Source organism: Parasteatoda tepidariorum, chromosome 1, assembly GCF_982258835.1.
Source record: "Parasteatoda tepidariorum strain Cologne lab strain chromosome 1, Ptep-v5.0, whole genome shotgun sequence".
In the NCBI taxonomy this organism is placed as follows: domain Eukaryota; kingdom Metazoa; phylum Arthropoda; class Arachnida; order Araneae; family Theridiidae; genus Parasteatoda; species Parasteatoda tepidariorum.
The window spans coordinates 58547995-58575583 of NC_141755.1; the positions used below are offsets into that span (position 1 = coordinate 58547995).

The 27589-nt window shown below is 31.3% G+C and overlaps 2 protein-coding genes across 2 annotated transcripts; both read left to right on the forward strand.

The window, feature by feature from the left end:
- The first annotated feature begins 15056 nt into the window (after nucleotides 1-15056).
- On the forward strand, nucleotides 15057-18245 carry LOC147816466 (uncharacterized). The gene is made up of 2 exons (XM_087156230.1): nucleotides 15057-17131; nucleotides 17204-18245. The coding sequence occupies exons 1-2, from the start codon at nucleotides 15057-15059 to the stop codon at nucleotides 18243-18245; spliced, it is 3117 nt and encodes a 1038-aa protein (XP_087012356.1).
- A 480-nt stretch (nucleotides 18246-18725) lies between these two features.
- On the forward strand, nucleotides 18726-19739 carry LOC147816467 (ATP-dependent DNA helicase PIF1-like). The gene has a single exon (XM_087156297.1). The coding sequence runs from the start codon at nucleotides 18726-18728 to the stop codon at nucleotides 19737-19739; it is 1014 nt and encodes a 337-aa protein (XP_087012423.1).
- Nucleotides 19740-27589: the final 7850 nt, after the last annotated feature.

The following is a 27589-nucleotide window of genomic DNA, read 5'->3' on the forward strand; positions in this document are numbered from 1 at the left end:
TTTTTTTATATGCTATTGAGTACTAGGTATACTGAATAGGACTTCCTCATTCAAAATAATAATCTTAACAATATGAAATTAATAAAAATTAAACTTGAAAAAAATAATCAGATTTTTTAGACCTGTTTATGGTATAGGTTAGATGGTGTAAGATGGTCATATTAAAATATTACTCCAGATGTAGCTTTTCAGGAAGCTACATCTTATTTAGGAAGAAGCTACATCTTAATACTTGTAACTTTGTAACTTGTTTATTAAATTATTTTCGTGAACACAAAAAGTATACATAATTTTGGTATTTTTTCTATTAATTATAAAATTTTGATCAATTATTTTTTATAAGTTAAGTATTTATTTGTTTTTCAATGCATATGTTATATTTGTTTCAACAAACTGGACATTCAAAGTACACGTATAGTCCATTTGTTCCAGAAAAAAAAGGAAGAAAAATATTATTGTTAAATGATGTTATAAATTCTGTGGTTATCTCATCATAAACTTCCGAAGAGTTGTAATGTGAGCAACCTTTTTAAAACTTGAATAGGGCTTATAAAAGGTGTTTTTGAATAAGAACACACATCTTCATTCGCGAATATAACAATGAAAAACTGTTATGTTTTCCATGCATTCTGAGGTAGCAGAATCAAAAAAGTTCACATCTTATTTATAAGCAGATTCTCATGTAAAGATACTTAAGAAAAAAACGCATTTCTATTTGTCTACTATAAGCGAGTGAATATCAGAATAAGAAACAAAACTACAATGAGTCTATTTTTTGATCCTAATAAATGTATTATATTACGCAACAAAAGTAGCTTAAATTAAATAAAAGAAATAAATTCTTTTTAAGCGATTTTTTTTATTGTAAACAAAACAGAAGTAATTTTTGCCCGTAAAAATAAGCTGAAACGCTATTTAATTTAAATTTCTATTTATTATACTCTCATAGATATGCAAAAATGTAAAAGTAGTAACAGCAACTGAAAAGAACAACATCTGCATGTCCGGAATAGTACATGACTATAAATAATATAATGAGAAAGATATTAGTGAAAGAAGGTATCTAAATAATCTGAAAGCTTGGAAGATCTGAAATTATGAAATCTAATTAATGTTTAATAAAGAATTTCAGATTTTCAAGAGAAATCTGGGCTGAGAGGTTGCGTTCAAGTTTTTGATTTGAAAAAGTTTTAATTTTAGTGATGAATGAAGTATGGCTGTATTCCTCTAGCCAAAGAATATGTTAAATGTCATCAACTGCTAATGGAATTATAAATAGATTTCCCAATGTGATGTTTTATTTTATTTTTTCGAGTATAACACTTTAAAGTGGGTCTAAAAATATCTTTTTCTTCAACACAAACAAGAAGTCTTCATTTTCATATCTGTCAGTGATGACTGATATCGTCAAAGAGTAATAAAATGAGCATGCCAGCAGTTACTCATGGAATTTTCCTGACCGAGTGGTCTCGCTGTTCCACCGAACACTCTGTAACGTATAGGTATGGAATTCTAATCTCACAATAGCTATGAATGCATCTTTTTATGTTCATCTGTAATTTATGCTATATCTATTCTTTAAAAGGGCTTATAATAAATTGTACTTTGAATTGCGCAAGCAAGCCTGCATATGTATGTGCAATAATAAATAAATAAAAAATAAATTCTTGGTATAGGAATGATTTTTTAAAATTATTTTTACACCTGTATTTTCTTTTCGTCAAACGTTATGTAAATATAGGTAGAGGGTTCGAATCAAAGTGCAGTCATAGTAGTGTAACAGTAAATAAATAAATTTGATTTCGATACATATACAGGGTCGTGTGCTTAATTCAACTAATTGCTTGTCTTTTGTAAAATTGCAGAAAAGATAGCATAAAAATGAGAAAAACAATACAACGATATTGAACCCACTATCACTACACTTCCGAGCGTTTGACAGAGGAACAACACCCTGTGTCAAAGGAGACTTCAATAATATATGGTTTTCTTTATTTGAATCTCACCGAACAGTATTGCTATTCCGTTAAACTGCGCTGAAGCGTACATGTAGTGGGTACGATTCCAGTTATAACATACGATGCATCATCTTGCTTTGCATAGAAAAATCAGGTTATATGTTTTTCTATCTGAAAATAATATTTAAGACTTTCATTGTACTTAAATAGCAACTAATATACGTAAAAAAATAAGTCCTTGATAAAAAATGGATTAAACACTGAGCATTATATGTCTGAGTATAGTATCTCTAAAACACTTTAAATATGTATTTGAATTTTTCATTCTTGTCCCTTTGACCCTTGTTATATTTGATAAATTATAATAGAATTAGAAATAAAGTCATCTAACTCCTATTAACCATTTAAATAAACTGCCATTATAAATAATCCGTAGAAGTGTAAAAATATCATTGCCATTCTATTTGGTAAGCGGCAAAGACATAAAAAGGGTAAAATTACCAAATGAATGGTAAAATGATTGATAGTTCTGAAGATCATTTTGGTTATTTCATGATGATACTTTAAAGTATGTCATAAAAGCAATTTTATTGTTAAAATTTACTTTTGAAAATCGTATTTGTTACTAAATGTATTGTAATAAGAACTATAATTTCGGAAATCAGAATTTCTGGTAAACAGTAACCATAGCGAACGGTAAAATTACCATATAAATAGTTTAAGCACCATATACTTTGGTAGAATTTTTAGAATTGTGGTTTGTTTCACTGGAAATGTCTTTACTATTCAAGTTTAGTGATTTTGCCACAATTTTTTATTCTGCAAAGGGCTTACTTTTTTTTCGTTTTTTAATAAGGATTCTAAAAATGCATATTAAGGATGATCTTAACAGTACACCTTGTGAGTATATAAAAAGTCTAAATTTAACTTAAATATTTATTTTAGGCATAATAATTAATAAGAGTTGTGCGTTTTTATTTTTTTTTCGGTTATGATATTATGTATTTTCCTTTCTTATTTTTAATCAATGATTAAAATATTTGCTTAATTAGTTTAAAATAATGAAGCACTCATTTTGCAAATGCTAATTAAGATCATTAAGAGGTAAAAATTTAACAATGATTCGCCATTAGAAAAATCTTAAGTAGTCTTAGTAATCTTAGTACATAAATCTTAAGTATATTTAAGTAATAGTTAAAAATGTAATAATTTAAACTTTTAATTTATTTAATCGCTACTTCAAGCATTGAAATAAAATATCTTGATTATACTTATTTAACCCATGACTAGTTATTTAGCCAAACTAATTTAGTGTTTTATTTATTTGTTTTTTTTAAATTTTCTACCCTTCAGCAGTGTTTAAATATGTTTAAAATAAATAATACAATGATAAAAAAAAAATCCGAAATTCAAAGACGTTTCATAGTGGATCGAAATGGTTTCAAAAAAATATTTTTAACTATTTTAAACAAAAGTAATTCAAATATACATAGCAATAGAAATTGAAAAATGTTTGAAAATAAAATACTTACAGCGTTTAAGAAATAAATGAGTTATGTCAAAAATATTATACATTAGTACAGTGCATAGCATGTTAATAGTGCGTGATTAAATATCTTTTTTAGTATTCTATTGTGTTAAAACTATTTTTCTGAATATTTCTACTCAAAAAGTTATTAAATTTATTCTGAAAAATACGTTTTTACTTTGTTAATAATTGATCAGCCAGTCCAGTTCATCTTTAAAGTTACTTTTTTAAACTCAATGATCAGACAAAAATTATAATTTTAATTTATGAACTTATTTTACTATGTTAAATTGTTAGTTTAGTTAAGATATTTAATAAACAATGTTATCTTGTGGGAAACACCAGTAATCAGAACAAGAAAATGTGATTAAGCAGACAATTGTAGAATATAATTTATAATATCAAACAATGTAAAAACTTTCTGATCAAATTACAGTAAAAAGTACCGGCATTCTGGGTAAATTACCTGTAAAAATAAATTTACCGTAAAATCCATCTTACGTAAAATCCATTTTACCTTAAAATTTTATACCACTTATTTTACAGTAATATTTATTTGATTACAATGATTCAGTTATTTTTCAATACATGTTACAGTAAAAATTATTTTATATCAGATTTTTTTTGGACTATAAAATGTTACGGTAAAAAGTACCGGCATCCAGTGACAGTTCTCTTCATAGTAATTTAATTGAATTTAAAATAATTTTTTTACAGTATAGCGAATTAAACTAACATGATAAAGCCTATTAAAATTTCGTAAAATTCTTACAAACCAATGCATTGTAACATAGAAAAATTATTTGGCGCTAAAATTCCTCAATATACACAAAATATCCAAGCAAGTATGCATGTATTTTAAATTAGAAAATGTGATAAAAAATATTGCAGAAAAAGAATTTTTTCAAATAATAAATAATTTTGAATTGTTGTCTTAAAAAGTACTTTTGCTTTGATATATTATTTTTCGATTCTTGTTAATAATATATAAAATAATAAAAAAACAAGGCAATTATAATATAGGTTTTATTGTAATTCCTGTCTAATTTGATAACTTCTGCTGAATCCTTTTTCAAGTTTTAAAACTTAGTTTTTCCGAATTTTCAATGAAACTAATTAGGACAGACAATAGCTACTGACTCTCGAACGCATATATATCATCGCAAAAATATATAAGAAACTAGTCTCTTTTATTCTAGCTCAGAACTGCATTAATAACTATCAGATTAACAATGGATGCGATTAACAATGATATGCATACTTTTATTTTAAAAATGGATTCAGATTAACAATGGTATGCAAAACAATTTCGCGCACTCCCCCTAATTACATAATAGTATTTGTGTAATTAACGATACAATTCATCTTTTTCAGGAACATTTTTAGACAAAGAGCTATTACTTTATGCAAAAATGCACAAATTTGAATTACATGGTGACGTAGAACATTTATCTGATTTGAACAAGCCATAGAATATAACTTTAATAAAGTTAATGGATCCTGCGTGTCAAGTGAAAAAGTACTTTTGAGACAGTCATAAATATTAGCTCTCTTTATTTCCGTATTCAAGCTCATTTAAAATTTAAGAAATAGCTACAATTGAGAGAGAAATTACTTATTTTTCGTTCTAGAGTTTTATTTTCCTTGTTCTAATTTTGATTGCTTAAAAAGTTAGAATGCATTAAATTTGAAAACCATTGCATTGCAACTGGAAATTCTGCTCAAAAATTAAGTTTGGCCTTTGTTTAAGCTTGCATTTAAATAATACACTTTGATAGGTTCATTATTACTGGAGTGCAAGTAGAATTTATTTATTTTTAAACATTAAAGTTATTTATGCTAAAGCATAAAATACCATTTTGATAATTAGAAAATTCTTCAACTGTAATAGAAATCTTGCACTTAAATTGAATAATATTACTTGATTTGTTTATAATAACCATATAATATATTTTTTCTACATTTTTAATCAAAATAGTTACCGTCATTCGGGGCTACTTTGTACAGGATTTCGCAGTTTTTGAACTTTTACATGTAAAAAAACTATGTTAATTCAAACTTTAGTAAAATTTATTGATATTATATTCATAACTGGACTCAGACGAGTGAATTTGATCAATATTGGCATTATTTGTATGTAATATTTACGAATAATAAGTCAAAACATACCTTGCACAAAGTAGCCCCCAAATGGGGCTACTTTGTGCAGCGATAGGAATTCAGTTTAATAATCATGTTTTTAGTAAAATATTGATATAAAATTGTTAAAAAAGTTAATTGTTGACATTTTTAAAGACGAAAACATCAAGATATGTAAAGATATTAGTTTGAAAATAATTTTCAGCGTTAAAAAACCATTTTTTTTGAAGAATTCTTCTTAAAAAGAATTATTTCAAAACATTTGAGTTTAAACAAAAGGAAACCGTATACATTTTTAAACATTGAAATGGATGAAATTTTAAAAATGATAATTATTACATATTCATTAACATTTATAATATTGTTAAATTTGAACATAACATCCTTGAATGAACATGATAGAACTTGCTCTTCAGTTTCTGTCAAAATCACCTGATGTCCTATAAAATATATTTTTATGTGTTAAATCGTTTGATTAATTCATTAGAAAAATCTTTGTAGAAGAAAAATAATAGTTTACCGGGAAGTTTCACGTGTTTCTTGTGAATTTTATTAGTGATAGTATTTCTGTGGATTTTGTACTTCCGAGAAGCTTCTGCAATCGACATACCACGAGCAACTGCTTGCAAACATTGTTGCAGCTTTTCTAAAGTGTAATCACGATAGTTTCTCGTTCCAGGTATTTTTTTATAACGTCTGACCATTTTTCTGTCGAAAAAAGAAAAACGAATGAAACATTAGTAGCCCCTAAGTGCATTTTTTTCATTTTCCGTTTATTTGTTATTAATTTTCAATTTTTTTTAACGCTAACACGATATAATTGTTTATTAATATATAAGTAAAAAATTTCTTACTTACAACAATTGTCTTATCAACGTCTTTGCATTTCATAGCTATAGTTTCCCCGCACACTTCTCGACATCCGACGTCCTCGAAAAGTTGTTGACATTGGATGAACGAAACACACTCTGAGATTGTTTTAAAATTCAAAAAAATGTTTGTAGGAATAGAAGAGACTTCTATCTTCAAATTCCACGCATTTTTAACGTGAAATAAACATAATACTGAATAGCAGCACTTAAAAAATGCCAAATTCGAATTTGTAACATAGTAGCCAAATTCGAATTGCACAAAGTAGCCCGCCCCGAATGACGGTAGTAAATAAAAATAACTGAACAAAATTACTGCACATTTAAAAAAATATCATTTTAGAGTTTCATTGAAAACTAACCATATAATGGGATAAAAATCTATTAATGCAATAATAATAACCTGTAAGTAAAGCTTATTTAAATATATTAATTTTATAGAATTTTAAAACCTCTTACTTTATTTTAAATTAAATATTTATTAATTATTTAGCTACAATTTATATAATCAAATATGCTTAAATTGCTTATTACTTTCTTAAAAAAAAGTTAATTCTTTTTAAAGGCCTAATATGAAATTTATATTAAGCAAGGTATTAATTCAATATGTTTTGTTGTTTTATATTGACGTTTAAATAATAAACTTTTATTTTACTATTAATTTAAATTTCGAGAAATTATTAACCATAAATTTTATTCCGAAAATGATTGATGCGGATATTAACTTTTAATAACTTTTGTTACAAAACTTTGAATGGAATATATTACTGACAGATTAAATTTCCGTAAATAAATTTGCTAAACATAACTTTTAAATTTAAAGAAATTGTAAAAGAATCTTTCTTTGTGGTTAGCAATGGAATATAATAAGCTTCTACAGTAACATAATTAAATGAAATTAATTTTAAAACAATTAAATGAAATGTTATAAAAGGAGATAATAATATAAATAATAAATCTTTACTCGAATAAATTAATTTCAGACAAAATAAAATAAAAAATTTCCAATACAATCAGATTTGATCTCTTCTGAGGGAATATTAGACTAAATTTGAAAAATAAATATATCTGTAGAAAACTTTCATTTCATTTGGAACTCTTATTACATGCTTGAATAGAAAAAGCTGATGTAAAATTTCTTTTATCAAAGTTTGATCGTCGTTTCAATCAATTTCATGTTTGAACGAATAATACTTCGAAAAAAAATATGATTGCTTCATCGATTGTTAACTTAGATAGTAGCATGACAAATAAATCCTAAGTCTTATATCTGATTAAAGCAAATATTCAAATAATAAGAATTTGTATTTTAATGGATAGTTGTTTAATCAGAAGTCCTTAAACATTTTGAGGACTTGAAGAAAATCCAAACTTGTTTCTTAGCATTTATTTCATTTGAAAATGCCTTATCAAATCTCAAATTTAATTTTGCAAACTGTTTTCCAATGCGTTAATATTTTTATGTACTAGTTAATTTAAAAATCAATTTGAATTTTTTAATGTTAAGGTATTTTTATATTTTCTTAATAAAAATAATCAAAACGCTCTTTTTCCTATAAAATGAATACTTTAACTCAGCTATTGCATTTTAACTGAGTAAATTTACGTTTGTGATCAAACATGTTAGTAAAACAAGCTATTATTCGAAAAATTGCAATATTGCAGTTTTAATTCACAATTTTATTTTGCTTGAAATGATTGGCCTTAGCGGTGTTTCTACTTTATTTTAACACTACTCTAAGTAATTTTTAAACTTTTTAACTATATGGCTACCAAACAATAACGGTCTTAAAAACAAACTGAAAGTAAAGGAATTCTACATTTACTACCTCTTAAGAAATATAGTAAAATATAGTAGTTTCGCGAAATATGAAAAGTATGACAGTTAAACAATTAATACATTATGGAAATTAGATTAATATAAATTTATTTTACTTTCAATCTAGTTTTGAAGATGTCGCATACGATTCAAAATTTTCAAAAATGGACTCTAGTAAGCAATAAAAATTATCTCTTACTAGTTTGATTAGCTAACATTAGAGAAAAATAATTATACATTTTATGCATTGATAAACATTAAAAACTTTTTTTAAAGTTTAGTAGAATTTCTAAAAAGTATATTTGAATTTATTAAATATATTCACATGACATTAAAAATATCTTTATTTGCAAGAGAATAGTGGTAGACGGATCATGAGTTAGCGTCCCCTTGCTGTCAGGCTAATCGTGGGAGAGAGGTTTTTGTGGTTTTCCTCTCCATGTATAGCAAATGCTTGTGGTTCCATCAAAAAGTACTCCACGAAGGCAAATTTCTCCCAATACTTGATCCCGGAATTCCCTTGTCTTCTTGATTGGGTTCAAAACTACAAGGCTACGGAGTTGAACATCGGTAGTCGTAAATCCCAAATTGGGTTGACTGTGCAGCGAATGTTATAAAATAAAATAAAATAAAATAATATAAAATGCCCTACCTTGAGACTATAATAAAGTAATCATGACTGAATGACTTTGATTTTGTAACTTTCATTCTGAAGCACGCAAAGAAGTAAACATTTAGCAAGGTTTAGTTAACGTCGAACTAGAGTTTCATTCATGTGCTATTAACGATGATTTTGTATTTATATATGCTTAAAATAAACCCAAGATAGTAATGATACATGTGAGCACTATACTGCGGTAGTGGTAGTAATTACCCCGGCCTCTGAACTGCTTTCGACAACTTCCCAACCGTGCATGGACTCTAACAGGTTGGTAATTTCTGGTGACATAGTAGCATGAGTAAATGCGGATTCAAAACAACTTAAACACATAAAGGGAAATCAGCTATTCATCCTTTAGCCCAAAGATTTGAGTCCGAAGCAGTGGCAGATGAAAACCTAATCCATCGTACCAACATGATGGATAGAATTGATAAAATAGCAGTTGCTGATTTTAGAGAGAAAAAAAGTATACTTTTTCGATGTAATTCTGAGAGAAAAACAGCATATAAGAAAGGTCTTGCCTATATTTTGATTAATAATGACGTTATGCGACCTAATACACTTTTTTAGATAAATGATAAATCTTATAGGACAGCTGAAAATTTGAAGTGTGGACGAACTTTTTGCACTCAGATTTTTGTTACTTTTCAACTAATTTTGCACAAATTGAAATAATTTCATATTAAGGATTGTTTGCTTTCAGCTAAACTAAGTTTTGTCTAGAACACTATAATTTAAATAAAATATTTTTCAGCACAATAAATCTAAAGCGACTACTTCAAATAAAAATGTTTTGAGCTGACATAAAAAGCGCTATACATAACAAATTCTCTTCAATTTGGACACGTGGACATGGTAAATAAAATATGATTCGATAAATAATTATTTAATCCAATGTTTAAAATTTTTTATGAGACTTTAGCCGTAAATTTTAAAACAAAACTAATTTGTCCATAGAGTCTAGAAAATAGAGATTTTCCACTCGGAGGCATCAGAGATCTCAGCATACTTGGAGAACTTGCAAATTACACTGACGGATATAAAAGTTAAAGTTCGAATTCTAAACAATTTCCCAGAATCCTTCGAAATAAAATTATGCTATCACGCAGGATGATTCTCTTTCCGACCTCCTTTTTCAATATAGAGTTGAACAGAGTTAAAATTAAATATCACACTGAGAGGAAATATCTTCAAGGAGGGTACGCAAATTCTTGCCTTTGCAGATGATATTGATATCTTTCCCAGATCACCAGCTATACTTAAGGAGAGAAGCAGAGAGAGCAAACTTAATAATTAATGAAAAGTAAACTAAATTTATGACATGTACTAGGAGAAGTCATAGACATGTCATATCTGATAATAGAAGACATGTCATAACTGGAAATGGGCTGTATACATTTTAAAAATATAAATTTCATATACCTGGGATCAAATGTTAATAGTAAAAATAAGATAGGCAATGGAGATCTAAATAAAAATTATTGCAGCCAACAGCTGTTGTTTTGGGCTGCATAGATACCTGAGCTCTAGCGTCCTTAGATTTAGTACCAAGCCAGACTATATCAAATACTTTTAAGATTTGTACTTTCATCAGACTCATCGGAATCGTGAATTATGACCTCAAAATATAAATGTGTATTAGGTGCATTCAAGAGAAAAATTCTTCGAATTATTTTAGAAGGAGATTCAACGATGAACTTTATTGCCTATATAAAGAAAACGACCCAGCAAATGTACCAAAATTCGAAAGATAAAATGGGCTGGTCATCTAATGTGGTCGCTGGATGCATGCACATCTAAAAAAACTTTCATGACTTACTAATCGACCTAGGGGAAGGCCCAAACTGAAAGTGTCCGATTTTGTAAATAAGAGCCTCCTCGTACTGAACTGCAAAAACTGGAGAACCGTCACGGAGAACAGGTCAGAAGGATTATCCTCTAAAAAGTCAGGGCCCACCCTGGTCTGTCACGCCAATCATGATGATTATGAATTTTTTTAATAGTTCTTATATTTATTCTCTCTATGGATGGAGAGATAAGAAGCTAAGGAATTTCCTTAAAAGGCATTTCTCTATGGACGGATAAAATAATGGCTTTTTTAAAGTTTTCGAAAATAAAGGAATAAATCTCATTTTCTTTTACTTTTCTTTTCCTCTTTCACCGATGACTAAAAAGATACAATCACTGAATCCTCTTCTATGTTTTAATGAAAACAAAATGTGAATGATACATGTTTCTAGAAGCTCCAAGCTCTACCTTGTTTACAAATATAATTGTATCACAGTAAATAAGAAAGAAAAAAATACGAGTTTTATTTTTTAAACATAGGCTTAAAAACGTTATTCTGTAAGCAAATATTATCATTTTAGCTGAAAATGTAGGACTAAGTTTGTTTTTGATAAGAAATGTGTAAAAAAATAAAGTAGAGAATTATATTTTATGTATCGTTAAATAAGATGTTTTAAAATTGATATGTAGACGTCAAAAAAGCTTTAATGTATTACCCTCTGAAAGTCCTCTATACGTGTGGTGTGCAACATAGAACACATGGTATAGACTTTAGTTTTACAAATAAAATTCATATGAAATAGATGATAAAACCAACTGGAAACAATATTAAGTCAGCATATTAATAAACTTATTACATTTCGAAAACATCATTTTACTCATTACACTGGCAGTGTTTTGACAGAATTAACACTAAATATATCGTGAGAGTTCATTTTGTTAACTAAACAAAAACAAATGAAATCAATTGATTCATTATTTTTCAACGTTTTATGTTTTTTATTAATTTATGGATAGCTTTTATGTTTAAATTTGAGACCTGGCTTTACTCAAAATATGAAAGAGATTAGTTGAAATAACTACCAATAATTTTTAAGTAAAGGAAGCATTATAATTTTTTCTTAGAAAAAAATACAAAAAGAGTATATTCTAACAATCGTATATTAAATTCAATAAAAACGTTGAATAATTGATTGGAAGTTGAAACAATTTTTGGAGATTATCCTTTATTAACGCTTCACTTTGCTCATTTTTCTGGCAATAACGAGTGTTTTTTAATTATTTCTCGATAATCAATCTATTTAGAAAACAAAAGTTATTCAGAAAAATTGCACTTTCGCGAGAGATATTGAATAAAGAAAGATTAATCTTTACTTTTGTGGAGAAGATTACAGAACTGTGATTAATTCAACTCTTTAGAAAAATTTACGATAATGATTTCCAGTAAAATTTTTTAATTGGAAAAATATATTTTTATGAGTGCTTCTGCTTGTGCGCAAATCCTCCATGTAATTAATGATTCCAGAATCAATAGTTTGTAATTATTTATTTATTAAAATGTGGATTAATTTAAAAGTCTTAAAATTTTTCAACTTCGGGAGAAAGCTAATAAAAAAAGTAGCACACAAAATGTATTTTAACGTGTTATTTTCTTGGTGTAGAATGATAGTTGTATTGTTTGGATTTGGAATAGATTTTCATTTAGTTTATTGAATTAGGATTGCGTAGATATTTTCTAATTTTGGGATAGTTAAGAAAGCTGTCTGAATTGCTTATGCTGTACGATTCAAGAACAGTCGCATAAAATAGAATGTGAGCAGAAGCAAAGTAATTTATTTTTGCTGTTTTGAGAAACATCACTTGCTTTACTTATTTTCACTGTCAAGCATTACTTTTATTTATTTAAAATTCACAAAAAAACAAAAAAAAAAGAAAAAATTCATTTACTATTACATGACTCTTATAATCGAAAATAAGAAAACAGAATTCGGAAAAAATTTTTTGCTCTCGAAATTTTAAAAAAAAATTAAGGAAAAATAACCTGGATTACCAACTTTATTTTCAACTTTGTTAAATGAATAATGGCCTTGTGATGTTAAAAAAATTGCTGGAAAATTTAAAAATAAAATTTATATATATATATATATTAAACAGTTACTATAGTGTAGTATAAACGAAGAAAAATATAATATATTTGTTTGTGTAGCCACTTTTTGTTTCCTAAATAAGATTTTCTAAACGAAAGAGGATATAAGTTGTGCAGCATACTGGATATCTAGAAGAAAAATTCAAATCTGGATAGTTTGAAAGGAGTTGATACAATTTTTAAAAATTTTCATAACAGATGATACTGAATTATGTAAATTTAGATCACCTGGCACCATAAAAAAATCTGTTACAAATCATAACATTTCTGTTACTTTCCCTTAAAAATTTCTGTTCTCTAAAGCTACAGAAATTTACAGTTAAACTATATCATAATCTGTCAAAAGATATACTTTTTCTGCTAACAAAATCTGTAACCTTTGATACGCAATGTAACTGTTGGATACAAATTTTCTGAGGTTAGAATATGAAGAGCTTTGGTATCAAAGCGGCAAAAATGATACATTGAATTAGATGCCCACCAGCTGTATGATAGTCAAGGAGCTCAAATTCTATATTGGAACTTCTGAATTTAACGATAAAAAACCTCACGATGAATCTTTAAAACGTTCTGGTTTTCGGCACAAAAAAAATCTCGCAAAAAAAAAAAAAAAAAAAAAAAAAAAAAAAAAAAAGAAACGGAGCAATTGAAGGGCGAATCAAAACTTTAGAAATCTGTTTCACTGTACAAACCAGAAAGAATACAGCTAGCTTTATGTCCAATTTCTCTGCCGTATCCTGACCTTGCCTCGTGAAAATATTTGGTGCGTACAGATATTTTCTATAGTGCTTTGCTACTGGAAATTTCTGTATATATATTAGGAGAATCGAAAAGTAATGTCGTTTCGGCGCGCTTTATATCTGTTATCAATATTATATTTTTAATCAAATATATATTCACCCTCATTAGCAATAACATCCAATGCCGGATCGAAAATAAATCGAAAAAAATAAATTGGTTTTTAAAACTAACGACATTACTTTCCGGTCCCCTTTCTCTCTCTCTCTCTCTCTCTCTCTCTCTGTATATATATATATCTTATACTATAATACGAGGAATGGTTGCCAAGTCGAAAATCGCCCCAGAATTAATAAACTCCGGTAAACTTGGGGGTCTGGGGTTTTTGGCCACGAGGAATCGATTGGCGCCGGTTTTGAAGCGCTACGGTCGAGCAGTTCGGAGTTACAGATAGGATATTTTCAAACTTTATTAGTTCGCCATAATGGCTATAGATACTTTTCTCCACTCTTATAAATGTATGCTAATGCGAACCTTACAATTGAAATATTAATTTTCGACAACTTAAACTGATAATATTTATACGAAGGAATTAATAATTTAAATGTAAGGTTCGCATTAGTTTACATTTATCAAAGTGGAGAAAAGTTTAACTTTTGTGTTAAAATCACCGTCAACAAAGCCCGACATTTCAACATTCATCAGATTTCAAGCTACATTTTCAACATGCAGAACGCACCTCTACATGAAATTCTTCAAGGAGCCGGAATTTTGGAACAACAAGCGATCAACTCAATTCTACCCGCAAATGGACAACTAGAAGATACCGTCATTGTCAGAATGCTTCTCCATTTCGCCGAACAAGCTTACCCGACCGTCAAAGTTGCCGTACTTCACCCTGAATTTGTCGCACGCTTCTACGTTACAACAGCGGATGACGCTTATGAAGGAATGGCTCTTCTCAACGATATCAGCGACCAGAACAAGGCTTCCAACTATCTGTACGGCGTTCAACAAGGATTCGACGTGCTACTCATTCCCATTCACAAGAGAGCTCAAATGGATAGAGGCGAGCACTGGATGCTAGGAATTTACGAAGCAAGCTATGGAGAACGTCAACTATTAGTCTGCGATCCAGTCGACAACCCGCTGCCTATCGATGCTGTTTTGAGAAAAATACTGCGACACGTTTTGAATACCGTTGTTACGAACGAAAAGCTGAAAGGATGCATCGTGAAACCTCGCAACGCTTACAACCACCAAGATGACGCGTCTTCCTGCGGAGTTTACGTCGTCTTTTATGCTCGACAATACCTCTCTCATCGACGCCTTTTCCTGGACAAGAATTTTCAAGAAGCGGATGAACGGAAGCAAATTTACGAATTCGTTGTGAACAGTGACCAATTGAACATGTCGGGACCATCTGAAGCCGCATCTTTCACATCTTCGACCAATATGCACGCTTTGAATATCCAAGACCCGATGATAACGCCGTTGCGCCCGACAAGAGCAGTCAAACAGCGTAGCAAGGAACGAATGTCGGATATATTGATGGAACTTAATGCATCTCAACGAGTAAAATACCGCGATTATGAAAGACGCAGACGAAAAAACGAAACAATGAGGGGCCGCAACATTCACCTAGAGGAACAACGCCGCCGTAATGAAAGACTCCGTAGAGCTGCGAAATCTCGGCCTGCGTCAACCTACAAAAATGCTGCAACTTCCGACATGAAATATCAAAGTCTCGGTCCATTTAACGTCGCTTGCATCCACGATGGCGCTTTGCATTTCCCAGAAGAAAGAGTGAAGAACAAAATACACGTAGATTCATTTGGCGACTGCTGCTTACATGGAAGAATCAAACTACCAATGCCCGAATTTCCAAACGAATTAGCGCTTCTATTTGCACGACAACACCGCCTATCGGAAGAATTCCACAGAAGGATCCGCAACATCGACGCCTGCTTTGCACTTGCCTCATTCAAAGTCGACGACGACAGAACCGTCAATCAACATGGAATCTACGCGTTTATCGCCGGCGGTCAAGTCCATCACAAGATCAACCTGGCAACGCGCCCGACTCAAGACCCGCAAGGTGGATTTGAACAGCCGAAGTTTGCCCAAATGTACTTCATGGACCCGGACGAGGCTACAGCTGCGGGATCTGAGCTCAACCGAGAATTAAGCCAAGAACTATTGCAACTACTCGAGGAGATCATGCGCTTTAACAATCCGTTCGCCCAATCGTTTATGATGATGAGAGAAGTGATCGAAGAAACCAACCAACGCGCAATCGCAGCCGGAGTACAACCGCCCAATGTCCACCTCGTCTTTACAAACCGTGAAGGCGACGATCCTCGACGATTCAACGCACCAGTTGTAAACGAAATAGCCGCAGTCTTGACTCTCAACGCCGATCAAAGCATCCCAGAGAATGAAATGGTCATGCGAGAACGCGGAAAAAAAATCACGCAGCTAAGCAACATCGATGGTCGCGTCGAGCCTTTTACCTACCCGCTTTTCTACCCGAGAGGAACTTTTGGATTCTTTGTTGGAATGCCGCTGCACACGCCTTATCCATCAAGAAATCATGTTACACGCGCAGAATTAGCCTGTTACCGACTCGCCTACCGTCCGAATTATGCCAAGCCACTCCCGATCGATTGCACAAATGCAGGAATAGATCAACGATTGGTCGAGTTTAATGCACTTCACTTTGGCGGACGCTTACTCCAGCAATACGTGGTCGACACCTACATTCGCGTCGAAAGAGATCGCATACAGTGGATAAAGAGCCATCAGCGTGAAATTCAAGCCGAGAAATACGCCGGAGTTCACAACATGCTCAGAAGCTTGGCTGCGCAAAAAGATGCTGCAATTGGCGAAACAACCATCTTACCGTCATCTTTTCCCGGATCAACGCGCTGGTACACCGAGAATTTCGAAGACTCCATGGCATTAGTGCGAAGATTTGGATCGCCCGAATTTTTTATCACCGTTACCTGCAATTCGCAGTGGCCAGAACTCCTGTCAGCGATACGCAATGAATTCAACGCCGCAATTCCGGAAAGCCTGTTGGCTCTAACCCGTCCAGACATCGTTGCAAGAGTCGCACGTCTCAAGTTCCGCCAAATCGTCGAAGACATCATGACGCATCAAATCTTTGGAAGAACATCCGCGTACGTCTTCACCATCGAGTTCCAAAAGCGAGGTTTACCGCACATGCACCTATTAGTGATTATGTCGCCAGCGGACAAGATTCACAGCGCTGACCAACTTGACGATTTTATCTCGGCGGAAATTCCAGAAGATGATCCGGAACTCAAGGAACTGATCTCGAAATGGATGATCCATAACCCGTGTGGTGATATGAATTCAAGCGCTCCGTGCATGGTCAGCAAACATGGAAGAGACCAGTGCAGATGGGGATTTCCAATGGAACATCAAGACATGACATCGCTGGTGGACGATGAAAAGCCGAGGTATCGCCGACGCTACAATCCGTTGTTGGATCCAATGAACCCAGAATTCTCGCATTAGCAAGCCATCTACAGGAAAGACTGCAACGGCCAGTGCGTCACCACAGACAACCGCCACGTCGTCCCGTACAGCGCCTACCTGCTCAAGAAGTATCAATGCCACATCAATGTCGAATTCGTCGGCAGCATCGGACCGGTGAAATACCTCTACAAGTACATCTACAAGGGCCATGATTGTGCTACGATAAAGGCCGTCGAAAACCAGCAGACGATCATCTACAACGAGCCGGAGAAGTACGTGGAAGCTCGCTATATCTCACCAGTGGAAGCATGTTGGCGCCTATTTAAGGATTTCGAGATCCAAGCGAAAAGCCACACCGTCGTTCGACTTGACATTCACCTACCCGGACAAGATGGCGTTAACTTGGACCAAACGCCAGTTGACCTTGCCGATATTGGACAGAAGGGATCGACCTTAAGGGCTTACTTCCGCCATAACACCGCGCTGAAAGAAGACGAAGCGAACGGAAAGGCAGTCACTTACCACTATTACCATGAAATGCCGGAGCACTACCGATGGATTGGCCAGACGAGCACTTGGCAGAAGAACGTGAATGCTTGCAGCAGAATTGGTCGCGTACATCCAGTCAATTTCGTTTCCCAGCCAGAACTTTTCTTCCTGCGCACGCTTTTGTTCCACGTCAAAGAACCAACGAACTTCAGAGACCTCTACATTGTCGACAGTGTCCAGCACGCAACCTACAAGCAAGCCTGTCTAGCCAGAGGCCTCACATACGATGAACAACAGTACGTAGAAGGACTCCGCGAATCTGCTTCATCGAAAATGCCAAGTGTTATGCGCATACTCTTCGCTCAAATCCTGATACTTGGTGCGCCAGAAAACCCGAAGAGATTATGGGAACTGTTCAAAGAGGACCTCGCGGAAGATTTCATTCGAGAAGCAAGACGCACTGGTGGTTCCATAGAAGAAGCGATAAAGCGTGCTTACCGAATCATCGCGCATAAGCTGAACACCGAAGCTACCGAAGGCCGCAACTTCCGATACTGGGTGCAGACACATGGCATGGAAGACATCGACAACTATGAGAAAGATTAGGAACACGATATGATCGACGTCGACGAATCAACTGCAATCGGAGACCGCATGTACCAGCAACTCAACGAAAAGCAGCGTGAAATCGTCGACACCATAATCCAAGCACTTGAAGACCCGACTCCTGCTGCGAAATGCTTCTTCATAGATGGACCAGGAGGAACCGGGAAGACATTCGTCTACAGCACGCTGTACCGCATCGTTACCGGAAGGCTTAAGAAAGTGAAATGCATGGCTTACACCGGGATAGCAGCGATTCTTCTACCGAGTGGTCAAACAACGCACCGAACCTTTGGCTTGAAAGTCCCGCTTACATCCGACTCAAGATCATCCATCAAACCAGGATCACCGAAGGCGAACGCACTCAAAGGAGCCCACATGTGTCTGATGGACGAAGCTCCGATGATGTAAAAATACGGCTTGCACAACATCGACGAACTCCTACGCGCGATTTGCAACAACATTCCGTTTGGAGGCAAAGTCATGGTTCTTGGTGGCGACTTCCGACAGTGCTGTCCAGTTCAAAAACGTGCCAACAAAAGCGAAATACTCGACCTTTTGATCAAGAGAAGCCATCTGTGGCAACACTTCAAGACTTATTCGCTCGAAAAAAACATGCACGTTGATCCCGAAGAAGAAGAATTCGCGAAATACCTGCTAAAGCTCGGCGACGGGGAACTCGAAGTGAATGAACTCGGCGAAATAGAAGTCCCAGAAGAAATTCGCTCTGGTGGTAACCTCATCGATGAAATCTTCGGACCATGCCTCAGAAGTGGGAACTACGAAGCAATGAAGAATCGCGCTATTCTTGCACCATTGAACGACGATAAGGACATGATCAACGAGCAGATTATCGCTGTGCTTCCAGGCGAAGAGAAGACATACACAAGTTTCGACTCGGTAAAGGATCAACATGAAGGGGGAATTCAATTCGCGCCTGAATTCCTGAACTCGATCAACATCGCCGACTTGCCTCCACACAATCTGAAACTCAAGAAGAACGCCATCATCATGCTTCTCCGAAACTTGGACGTCTCTGAAGGAATGTGCAACGGAACACGATTGATTGTCACCGAACTTTGCAACAACATCATCAAGGCTAAGATCATCACCGGTGAACACGCAGGCCGACAAGTACACCTTCCAAGGATCACGCTCGACTCCAGCAAATCACAGCTTGGCGCAACTATGCAACGGCACCAATTCCCAGTTACTCCAGCATTCGCCATTACGATACACAAGTCACAAGGCCAAACATTCGAATTCGTCGGCGTGCTTCTCCTCACGACGGTCTTCGTGCACGGAATGCTCTACGTCGCGTTTTCAAGAGTCAAGCGTCAAAGTGCGTTGAAGGTCCTGCTGCCTCCTGAGAATCCAACCCACACCCGAAACGTCGTATGGAAGGAAGTCCTGAAGAAGAGAAAGTCACCAGCCGCACCTGCCTCTCCGACAAGAAACTACCTGGACAACATGGAAGACTTCGCAATCGATGATTAATGTTTATTATGTTTATGCTGTTATAGGTTTATAATATGTTTCTTCTGTATGTATGTATGTTTGGTCTTTCTAAATAAATTTGTCAAAAATATTGAACTTCAACGCACTTCAATCTTTACACTGCTCACTTTGTACCATTTCTTTAATTGTATAATTTTTTTGTTATCAATTACATTTTATTTCCTATGACTTTTCAAACTTTACCTTTGTATTGAATAGTTCCCTTTCCAAACTCTGTTTAGATAGTTTACAATGGTGTGCACTTTAACCGGTTATCTTTTCACCAATGGTTTCACCAATTTTCTTATGGCATGTATTGTTTTGATAAATCACAATTGAAAATTTAAATCTTCGAGTTAGCTTCGATACCTGTTTTCTCAGAGCGGAGCTCGATCACCCGCTGGTATATATAATATATGAAAGGCAGGAAGGCATTTAAAGAAGAGCAAAATAATTTTATTTAAACATTATGAGATGAATGGCGAGAGAGCGAGTATGGATATCGACAGAGAGAGAATGACACAAACTCATCGTGTTCTTCAATAAAAGTTAGGGAAAATCTTTCAAACAAAATCTGTCAAATATCTCGATTAAGGGAATAAGGGAAATTTTAGTAATTGTAATTGGTTTATCAAATAGGTCGCGCGATTCCCACAAAGAGGCAAAGGGAAAATTGTCTTACTTTTAATTAATGCTTAATACTTGAACCGAAAATAGATTGAAGGACATGATGTGAATTTAAAAGTGTGAGAAAACGTTTCGTTTTAAATAATAAATTAAAAATGGAATTTACAGAAAAGGAATAACATAAAAAGATTAATTGAAACTTTTTATGGTATATATATATATATATATATATATATATATATATATATATATATATATATATATATATATATATATATATATATATATATATATATATATATATATACTCGGTATTTCCATCAATAAGTGATTGTACTTGTATTCTCGTCAATCATATATACCTGGAATCTACTCTTCTCATAAGTTCTTGATCGTTACCTTTCTCGTGGCTTCATCTTCTTTACTTAATTTACCAAATAGACATTTCCTGCAGAAAGAATTGAGGAAAACAAATTCCCTATTCCGGGGAATATTTCATGGACCTTTCCGATCTATTGCCACAGTGATTAATTGCCGAGAGGAAGATGACAGAGATAATATTTTCTTGAAATATAATCCCCAGGAGAGGTTGGCGAGCCGAAAATGCAGGTTGCTGAATTCAGTCTCTAGGAGAAATCATTGTTTATTAATGTCTGTTGGAAAAGCTGAATGATTACGAATGGCCTTCGAGAGCTCTATTTCTTTTGATGAAGTTTTCCTTCAGTATCTTTTACTGTCTTCTTTTATAAAGACCCTTCCGTCTGTTTTGTTTCAACGTGCCTCGATGACACGTACGCAAATGATATTTTATACTATGTTTTGATTTTCAGTTTACATTCGGCTGAGGTTTAGATGTTGAGTGTTTGCACAGAATTTGTTATGTTGCTTAAGATATATATATATATATATATATATATATATATATATATATATATATATATATATATATATATATATATATATATATATATATATATATATATATATATATATATATATATATATATATATATATATATATATATATATATATAAACGAGCTTAAAACATCATTCAAATAACACTACAGATAGTACGCTGAGAAAAAAATCGTAGTCAAAAGAATCATTCAGAATATGGTTAAATTTTCGGGATTCTTGCTCTATGGGAATAACAAAAATCTTGGTAATTTTTACTAAAGCGATGTGTTAATAATTTTGTTAAGTTATCCACGAAATATTGGCCCTCTACGCTACAGAGACTTTTTTTTGTTCTGTTTTCCATTATTTTCCTTTCTTGGCATTGTTGTTTTTCTAGTTTTTATTCCTCACTTTTATTTTTCCGCTTCTTATTTTTGCAACTTTGCGTTTTATATTTCAAATTACTTTTGTTTCTTCTTATTCAAGTCTGGGAAGTAATGGGCGCCTGTCTTAGAGCTTTTGAAACGCGGCGACTGTTATTTAATATTTATATATTTTTGAAGAGAATGAGGTTTTAATTAAATAACATAAAATTTGGTTTTGTAATACGTAATAAAAATTTAGTAAATGTGGAAAAAGTTTGTAATTTTCTCGTGATTCTTTAGAGCATGGCATAAAAATCATTTATTTTGTTCAATTTACTTTTCAGTTTTTTTATTTTTTACTAAATGAGTGTTAATAAGAACTATAATTTTTATAACCAGAATTTCCGGTAAACCGTTACCATATGAACGGAAAAATTAGTAAATTAATAGTTTATAAATACCTTTTGTTTTTTTCATTATCAGAATTAGGATTTTTTTTAAACCAGAAATGTCATTCTGAAATTCTTTCTCCGTGTACATGTTAGATATCTATATTTTGTGACATTTCATTTGAATTTATCTTCCCAATTTTATGCTCGTAACATACTATATTAGAAAAGTTTCAAAAACTTTAAAAAAAGTAATGAAAAATAAACTTAGAACAGAGTGACTGTTAAAATTTAAGAGGCGTTCAGTATAGATTTGTTCCAGATAAGGTGAATACATTTCTTTCTGTAAAACAATAATTAATTAATTGTTGAAAATTATATTACTAATGAATAGTTCAGTTAGATTGGGAAAGCTATCACTATTACTCCAACGTTATTTAATTATTAAAAATAAATAATTATTCATAAGTATTTAAACACAATAAAGTTACACGTTTTTTTTTCATAGAAGAAATTTGAAATAAAATAGTTAAATTTTCTTACGCACTTCAATAATATATTTTATGATTTTTTTTAAATTTTATTTTACATGTTTATTTATTTTTATGAATAAATTTTAAAAATATTTTGATATAATCTGATGTTTTTACAAACAATAGCAGAGAACACAGTGAAATATTCTCACAAAAAATATAATTTCCCCCCAAATTCTTATATTTCCCCCAAAAATAAAAAAGACATTCACAAATAAAGTAGTGCATTGTTTAATATATAATGTTGTACTGTAAAAATCTAACATTTGAAATGTCTCTGCTAAATGTTGACATTCCGTTAATCTTCTTCATAACCTGAATCTAATTCAATATTCATAAAAAATACTTGATTACTATCATTACTTAAGTTTTATACCGGAAAAGTAAAAGTTCAGAAGTAAATTGCAATGGCTTACATTATTTTCCACAAAAACCTTAGACTTATATTTTAAGAAACGTTAACACAAAATATTGATCATAAATAAACAATACAAAAGTAATGTGCAAATATTATTTGTTCAATTTTTTTATAAAACCGAGTTAATTTAAAATACTTTTTTTTCCTTCTATTCTCTGATTTCCTCTATTCCTCTATTCCTTCTATTTTCCTCTTCTGAAATACGATACAATAAAGAAATGTAAATGGACGTTAAGCTTAAATTCAAGACAAGGAAGCTTAATAACTAAACCACAAAATTAAAAGTTAAGTAGTATTTAACACATAATATGTTAGAGAGTCGAAATTCAAAGCTTAAAGATAGTCTGTTCTAAAACAAATTCAAAGAAAATATAGATAAGTGTCAAAATCTACTTTTTTAAAAGTAATCTGAGGTTTTGAACTATAAGAATTAATTTACAATAAGTAAAAACTTTTTACACGTTGTTGAAAGTTTAACAAGACATCTCATAAAGTAAGTTTTCAGACGAGACGGAATAAAATTAGTAAAGGGGAATTATTTTATATGTCCCAGCGTGTTTTGAAAGGAGAGTTTCAATGCTTCTCTTGTGCTGAAGGCTGAATTCAATTAAAACTGATGCTTACGTTGAAAGATATTTAGAAATAAAACTCGTGTTAGTGTAGATCGACAAACCACTATTTAACAGTATAAGAGAATTTTAATTGTACCAAACAAGATAACATTCACTTTTATGTATTAAGTGACAATTTTGTTCTGTTTGATTATGTACGGTCTGGTCAAGCTATTTAAAACTTGATAATTATTGTTAATCCTGGTGTTTGAAATCGCAATTATTATAAATATTGTATAAAAGAAAATTAATAATTAAAAAATTTTTGTTTTCAAATTTTTTGATTTCTTTTTGTAGAACGAATTTTTAATATCTGAATATCAGATAACTGAAAATTACTTGATGATTGCAATGAACAAAAAAATTATTTGTTCAAAAGCTGGAGAACAGATAGTTCCATTCAAATTTAGTTTGGTTACTAAATAAGTCTAGTTTCATACTCCTTTAGATCATTTCGCTATATCGTAATAATTCTTTATTATCGCAATAATTCTTTATATCATTAAGAACGCAAGATATAGTTTAGAAGAAGTTCCTGCATATATTTTTAAAAAAATTATACTCCTTATTTTTTCTATTTTCAAATGTTTTGAAAAATAATTTCTGTTTTGTAAAAATATCTTTTGAAATTCGAGTGGCATAGAGCTCGTTGTTACTTTCACTAAACAATGAAGTTACATTATTGCAAGAATAAAATCCTAAAAACATAAATTTAGTTACTAATAAACTCATGGTTGCTTTTAAAAATTGGATAGTAATTATTGTTAGATTTAAGCGTCTTTAAATCATCAATTTCTATTTTAGAGATAGCTATAACGCAAAATAGGAGTTAATTTATAAAACAAAATAACTTTTTAGTCTCCAAAATTTCAATTTAAAATGCTTAGAAAAATAATAACATAATATAAAAAATATAAATTTAAATAACTACGAATACGGATGACTGCAATGATTAAAATCCTAAAAACGTACATTTAGAAGCTAATAAAACGATACTTGTAATCAAAATTAATTTCACTAGTAATTATTTAAGCTAGCTAAAAGTTTCTTTAGTTCGTCACTTTTTATCTTATAGATGGCTTCTCTTTTTAATAATCCCCTTGCCGAATATGAAAAGATTCGAATGGCGCGAAACATATTGCACACGTGGCCTAAAATGAGCCCCTGAACAACTCTAGAGTTAGTGGTTCCTGGTTATGAAGCGAGCTATTAATTCTTATGGTATTATTTAGATATTTTATGACTACCGGAATTCCGTTGGTTTAATGTTATTTTTTATTCTCTTCCACAATATTAAGCTGCTCCCTTTCTGCTTCATTGAATTTTACGAGACCGATCTCATAAAAATAATAATTTAGAAAAAGGAAAGAATCATTTGCATAAATATATAACCTTTAATTGCCATTAATTGGGGAGGCTGTGGTAGCTGTTCTTTTAAAGCTTATAAGTAATCTCCTCAAAGTATTTACTTAGAGTTGAAGCCTCAAAGTCTAAATCTCTATCGTATGTTTCATAGGTTTTGTTATATTTTGAATTTATAATTGCATGAAACAAGGGAAGTTCTTTTGTTTATTACGAATAATAATTAATTAAATGAATCTTCCAATTTAAAGACATGTTTTAGTTTTAGTGCACTCCAAAAAGTTACAGATAAGGTTACGGTAAAAAGTTCATAAAATGTATTGTTATTATTTTTTTTAATAATAATCAAAAACGTTTTGAATTGAAAGGCGTATAGTTTTTAAAGTCATTTAAAATAATGTAATTTTACATCGTAAAACACAAAATTTCATTGAAATTAGTCAAATAGTTTCTGAGAAGTGGAATTTTAAATATGTGACTTTTTCAAAATTGGATTTCCCAAGAACAATTTGACCGATTTCGCTTACATTTTGTGTTTCGCAATTTAAAATTGTATTGCTCAAAAATATTTAAAAAAATGTAAAATTCAAAGGCTTTTTGACTATTATAAGGTACATAATAATTAAAAAAATATTTACTAAAGGTTGCATGGAAACGAATGCATGGTTATATTTTGCATTTTGAATTTTTGGATAAATGAATTTTATAATTGCATGCAAAAAATTTTCAGTTTGTATAAAACATTCTCGAGACATGGGGAAATAGGCAAAAATTAAAATTAACATTATGGGTTCCAAGTTTTGAACTCCCTATATTTTGGCGTTAAGAAATTCAAATTCATCGAGAAAAAGTATGTTTGTTCAGTGAAAGTACGTTTTTGTGTCTGATTTCATAACATAAAATATCTTCCGCAATAAATAATTAGCATATTTGAGGTCACACTCTCGAACCTTTAAGATTGAGACATCGAACGTGAGAATCCGATTATTAGATCGAAAGTTATTCTGGTAGATTCATTTTTTATTTTACATGGATGCTTACATACAAATATGGTCTTTCATGGTTATGCATATCCAATCTGCATTTTCGTATCAAAATTGATAAAATTTACTTAATTATAAAAGAAGGAAATTCTTAGCAACTACACTAAATTTTAAAAGAAATTTAATTTTCTACTAGAATTATGCTACATCACTTAAAAGTTTTAGCTTGTAAGTTCAGTTAATTTCAATAAAAAATATAAAAAAAATATTTTAATAATTAATTATTAAATCTAGAATTCAAAAAATGAGTGAATGACTTGAACAAATATATAACCTTTGATTTCCGTTAATTGGTGGGACCATTTAAGCTTTGCTCTTAAGACTTATATATAATCTCTTGAGAAACTATTGTCAAAATTTCTATTATGTAATATCGCTCCACTTATATACTACATTTATTATCCCAAGGTTCAAGGATAATTCTTTTGTTTAAATGCGAATAAAAAATAATTAAAAAAAACTTGTACTTCTAAAACACGTCATAATGCATATATGTTCAATTAGTATGAATATTTTAACATCCAAACATGTTTTTTAGTATTACTGTTTTTACAGAAAAAATACAATTCAATCATGCATTATCATAACATGAGGAAAATGGTTATCAACTTTTAGTTTAAAATAAAATACTTTTTTCGTAATTACTAGACTTCTAATGAATTGTTAAATTCTTTTAATTTAAATCTCGTTAAAGGCATAATGTAATCTGATAAGCTTGTACAATGTCATTTTATTTTTTTCGAATTCAGAAAGGGTCGAAACTCATTCAAGCATATATTCCTAAATCAAGCTCATGAAGAAAGCGGAAAAAGAAATAAATAAGGAATTTTTTTATTGTATTTTATACTTCTATAAAGTATAATTAAACGTTTTGTAATTATTAATTATTTTATTTCAAATAAATTTTTTAAAGTAGAACTTAAACTTTTTTCTATCATTGTATTAAAATTTTTTATATTACACAGGGCTTTATAATTGCCCTCTTTAATCGGTACATTTGGAATCATTGTTGTAATTAAAAAATAGTTGTAAATGTTAGGGGTCAAAGAATAATATTTTAGCTAAGAAAACTGAAAATGGTGTGAAAAACTAATTATCAGAAATCATCAAAGACTGTCTTATTTCTTTATCAAACTAGCAAATGTTTCTTAATAAGTGTTTTTTCTCTCATCTATTATCTTATCTTGAGTTTTCAGACAGTTTTGATGTTTTTTATTCCGTCTTTTGAATATTATTTTAACATATTTCTAAAGTGATTTTGTTTTTAACTAATACTTTTAGAACTCAGCTTAACTAATACTTAACAGCTTAACTAATACTTTTAGAACTCAGTGTTCATTTTTTTTTAATTTTTAAGTTTTTCAAAAATATATATTGAGGAATGTGGTGGCACTCATTTTGGAATGCTTTTTAAGATAATACTTTTGTTGTTGCTGTTGCTTATCCCCCTTGGCTAAGCCAATCTAAATCAAGTCCAGGAGATCGTGTTGCACAATTGAATAAAAACCCACATCCACCTCATTCAACCGGCACCAATACAATTTAAGATATGAGAGGTAGAGGCGGTGGCCAAACAGTGGCAAACAGCATAAATCTACTCGTT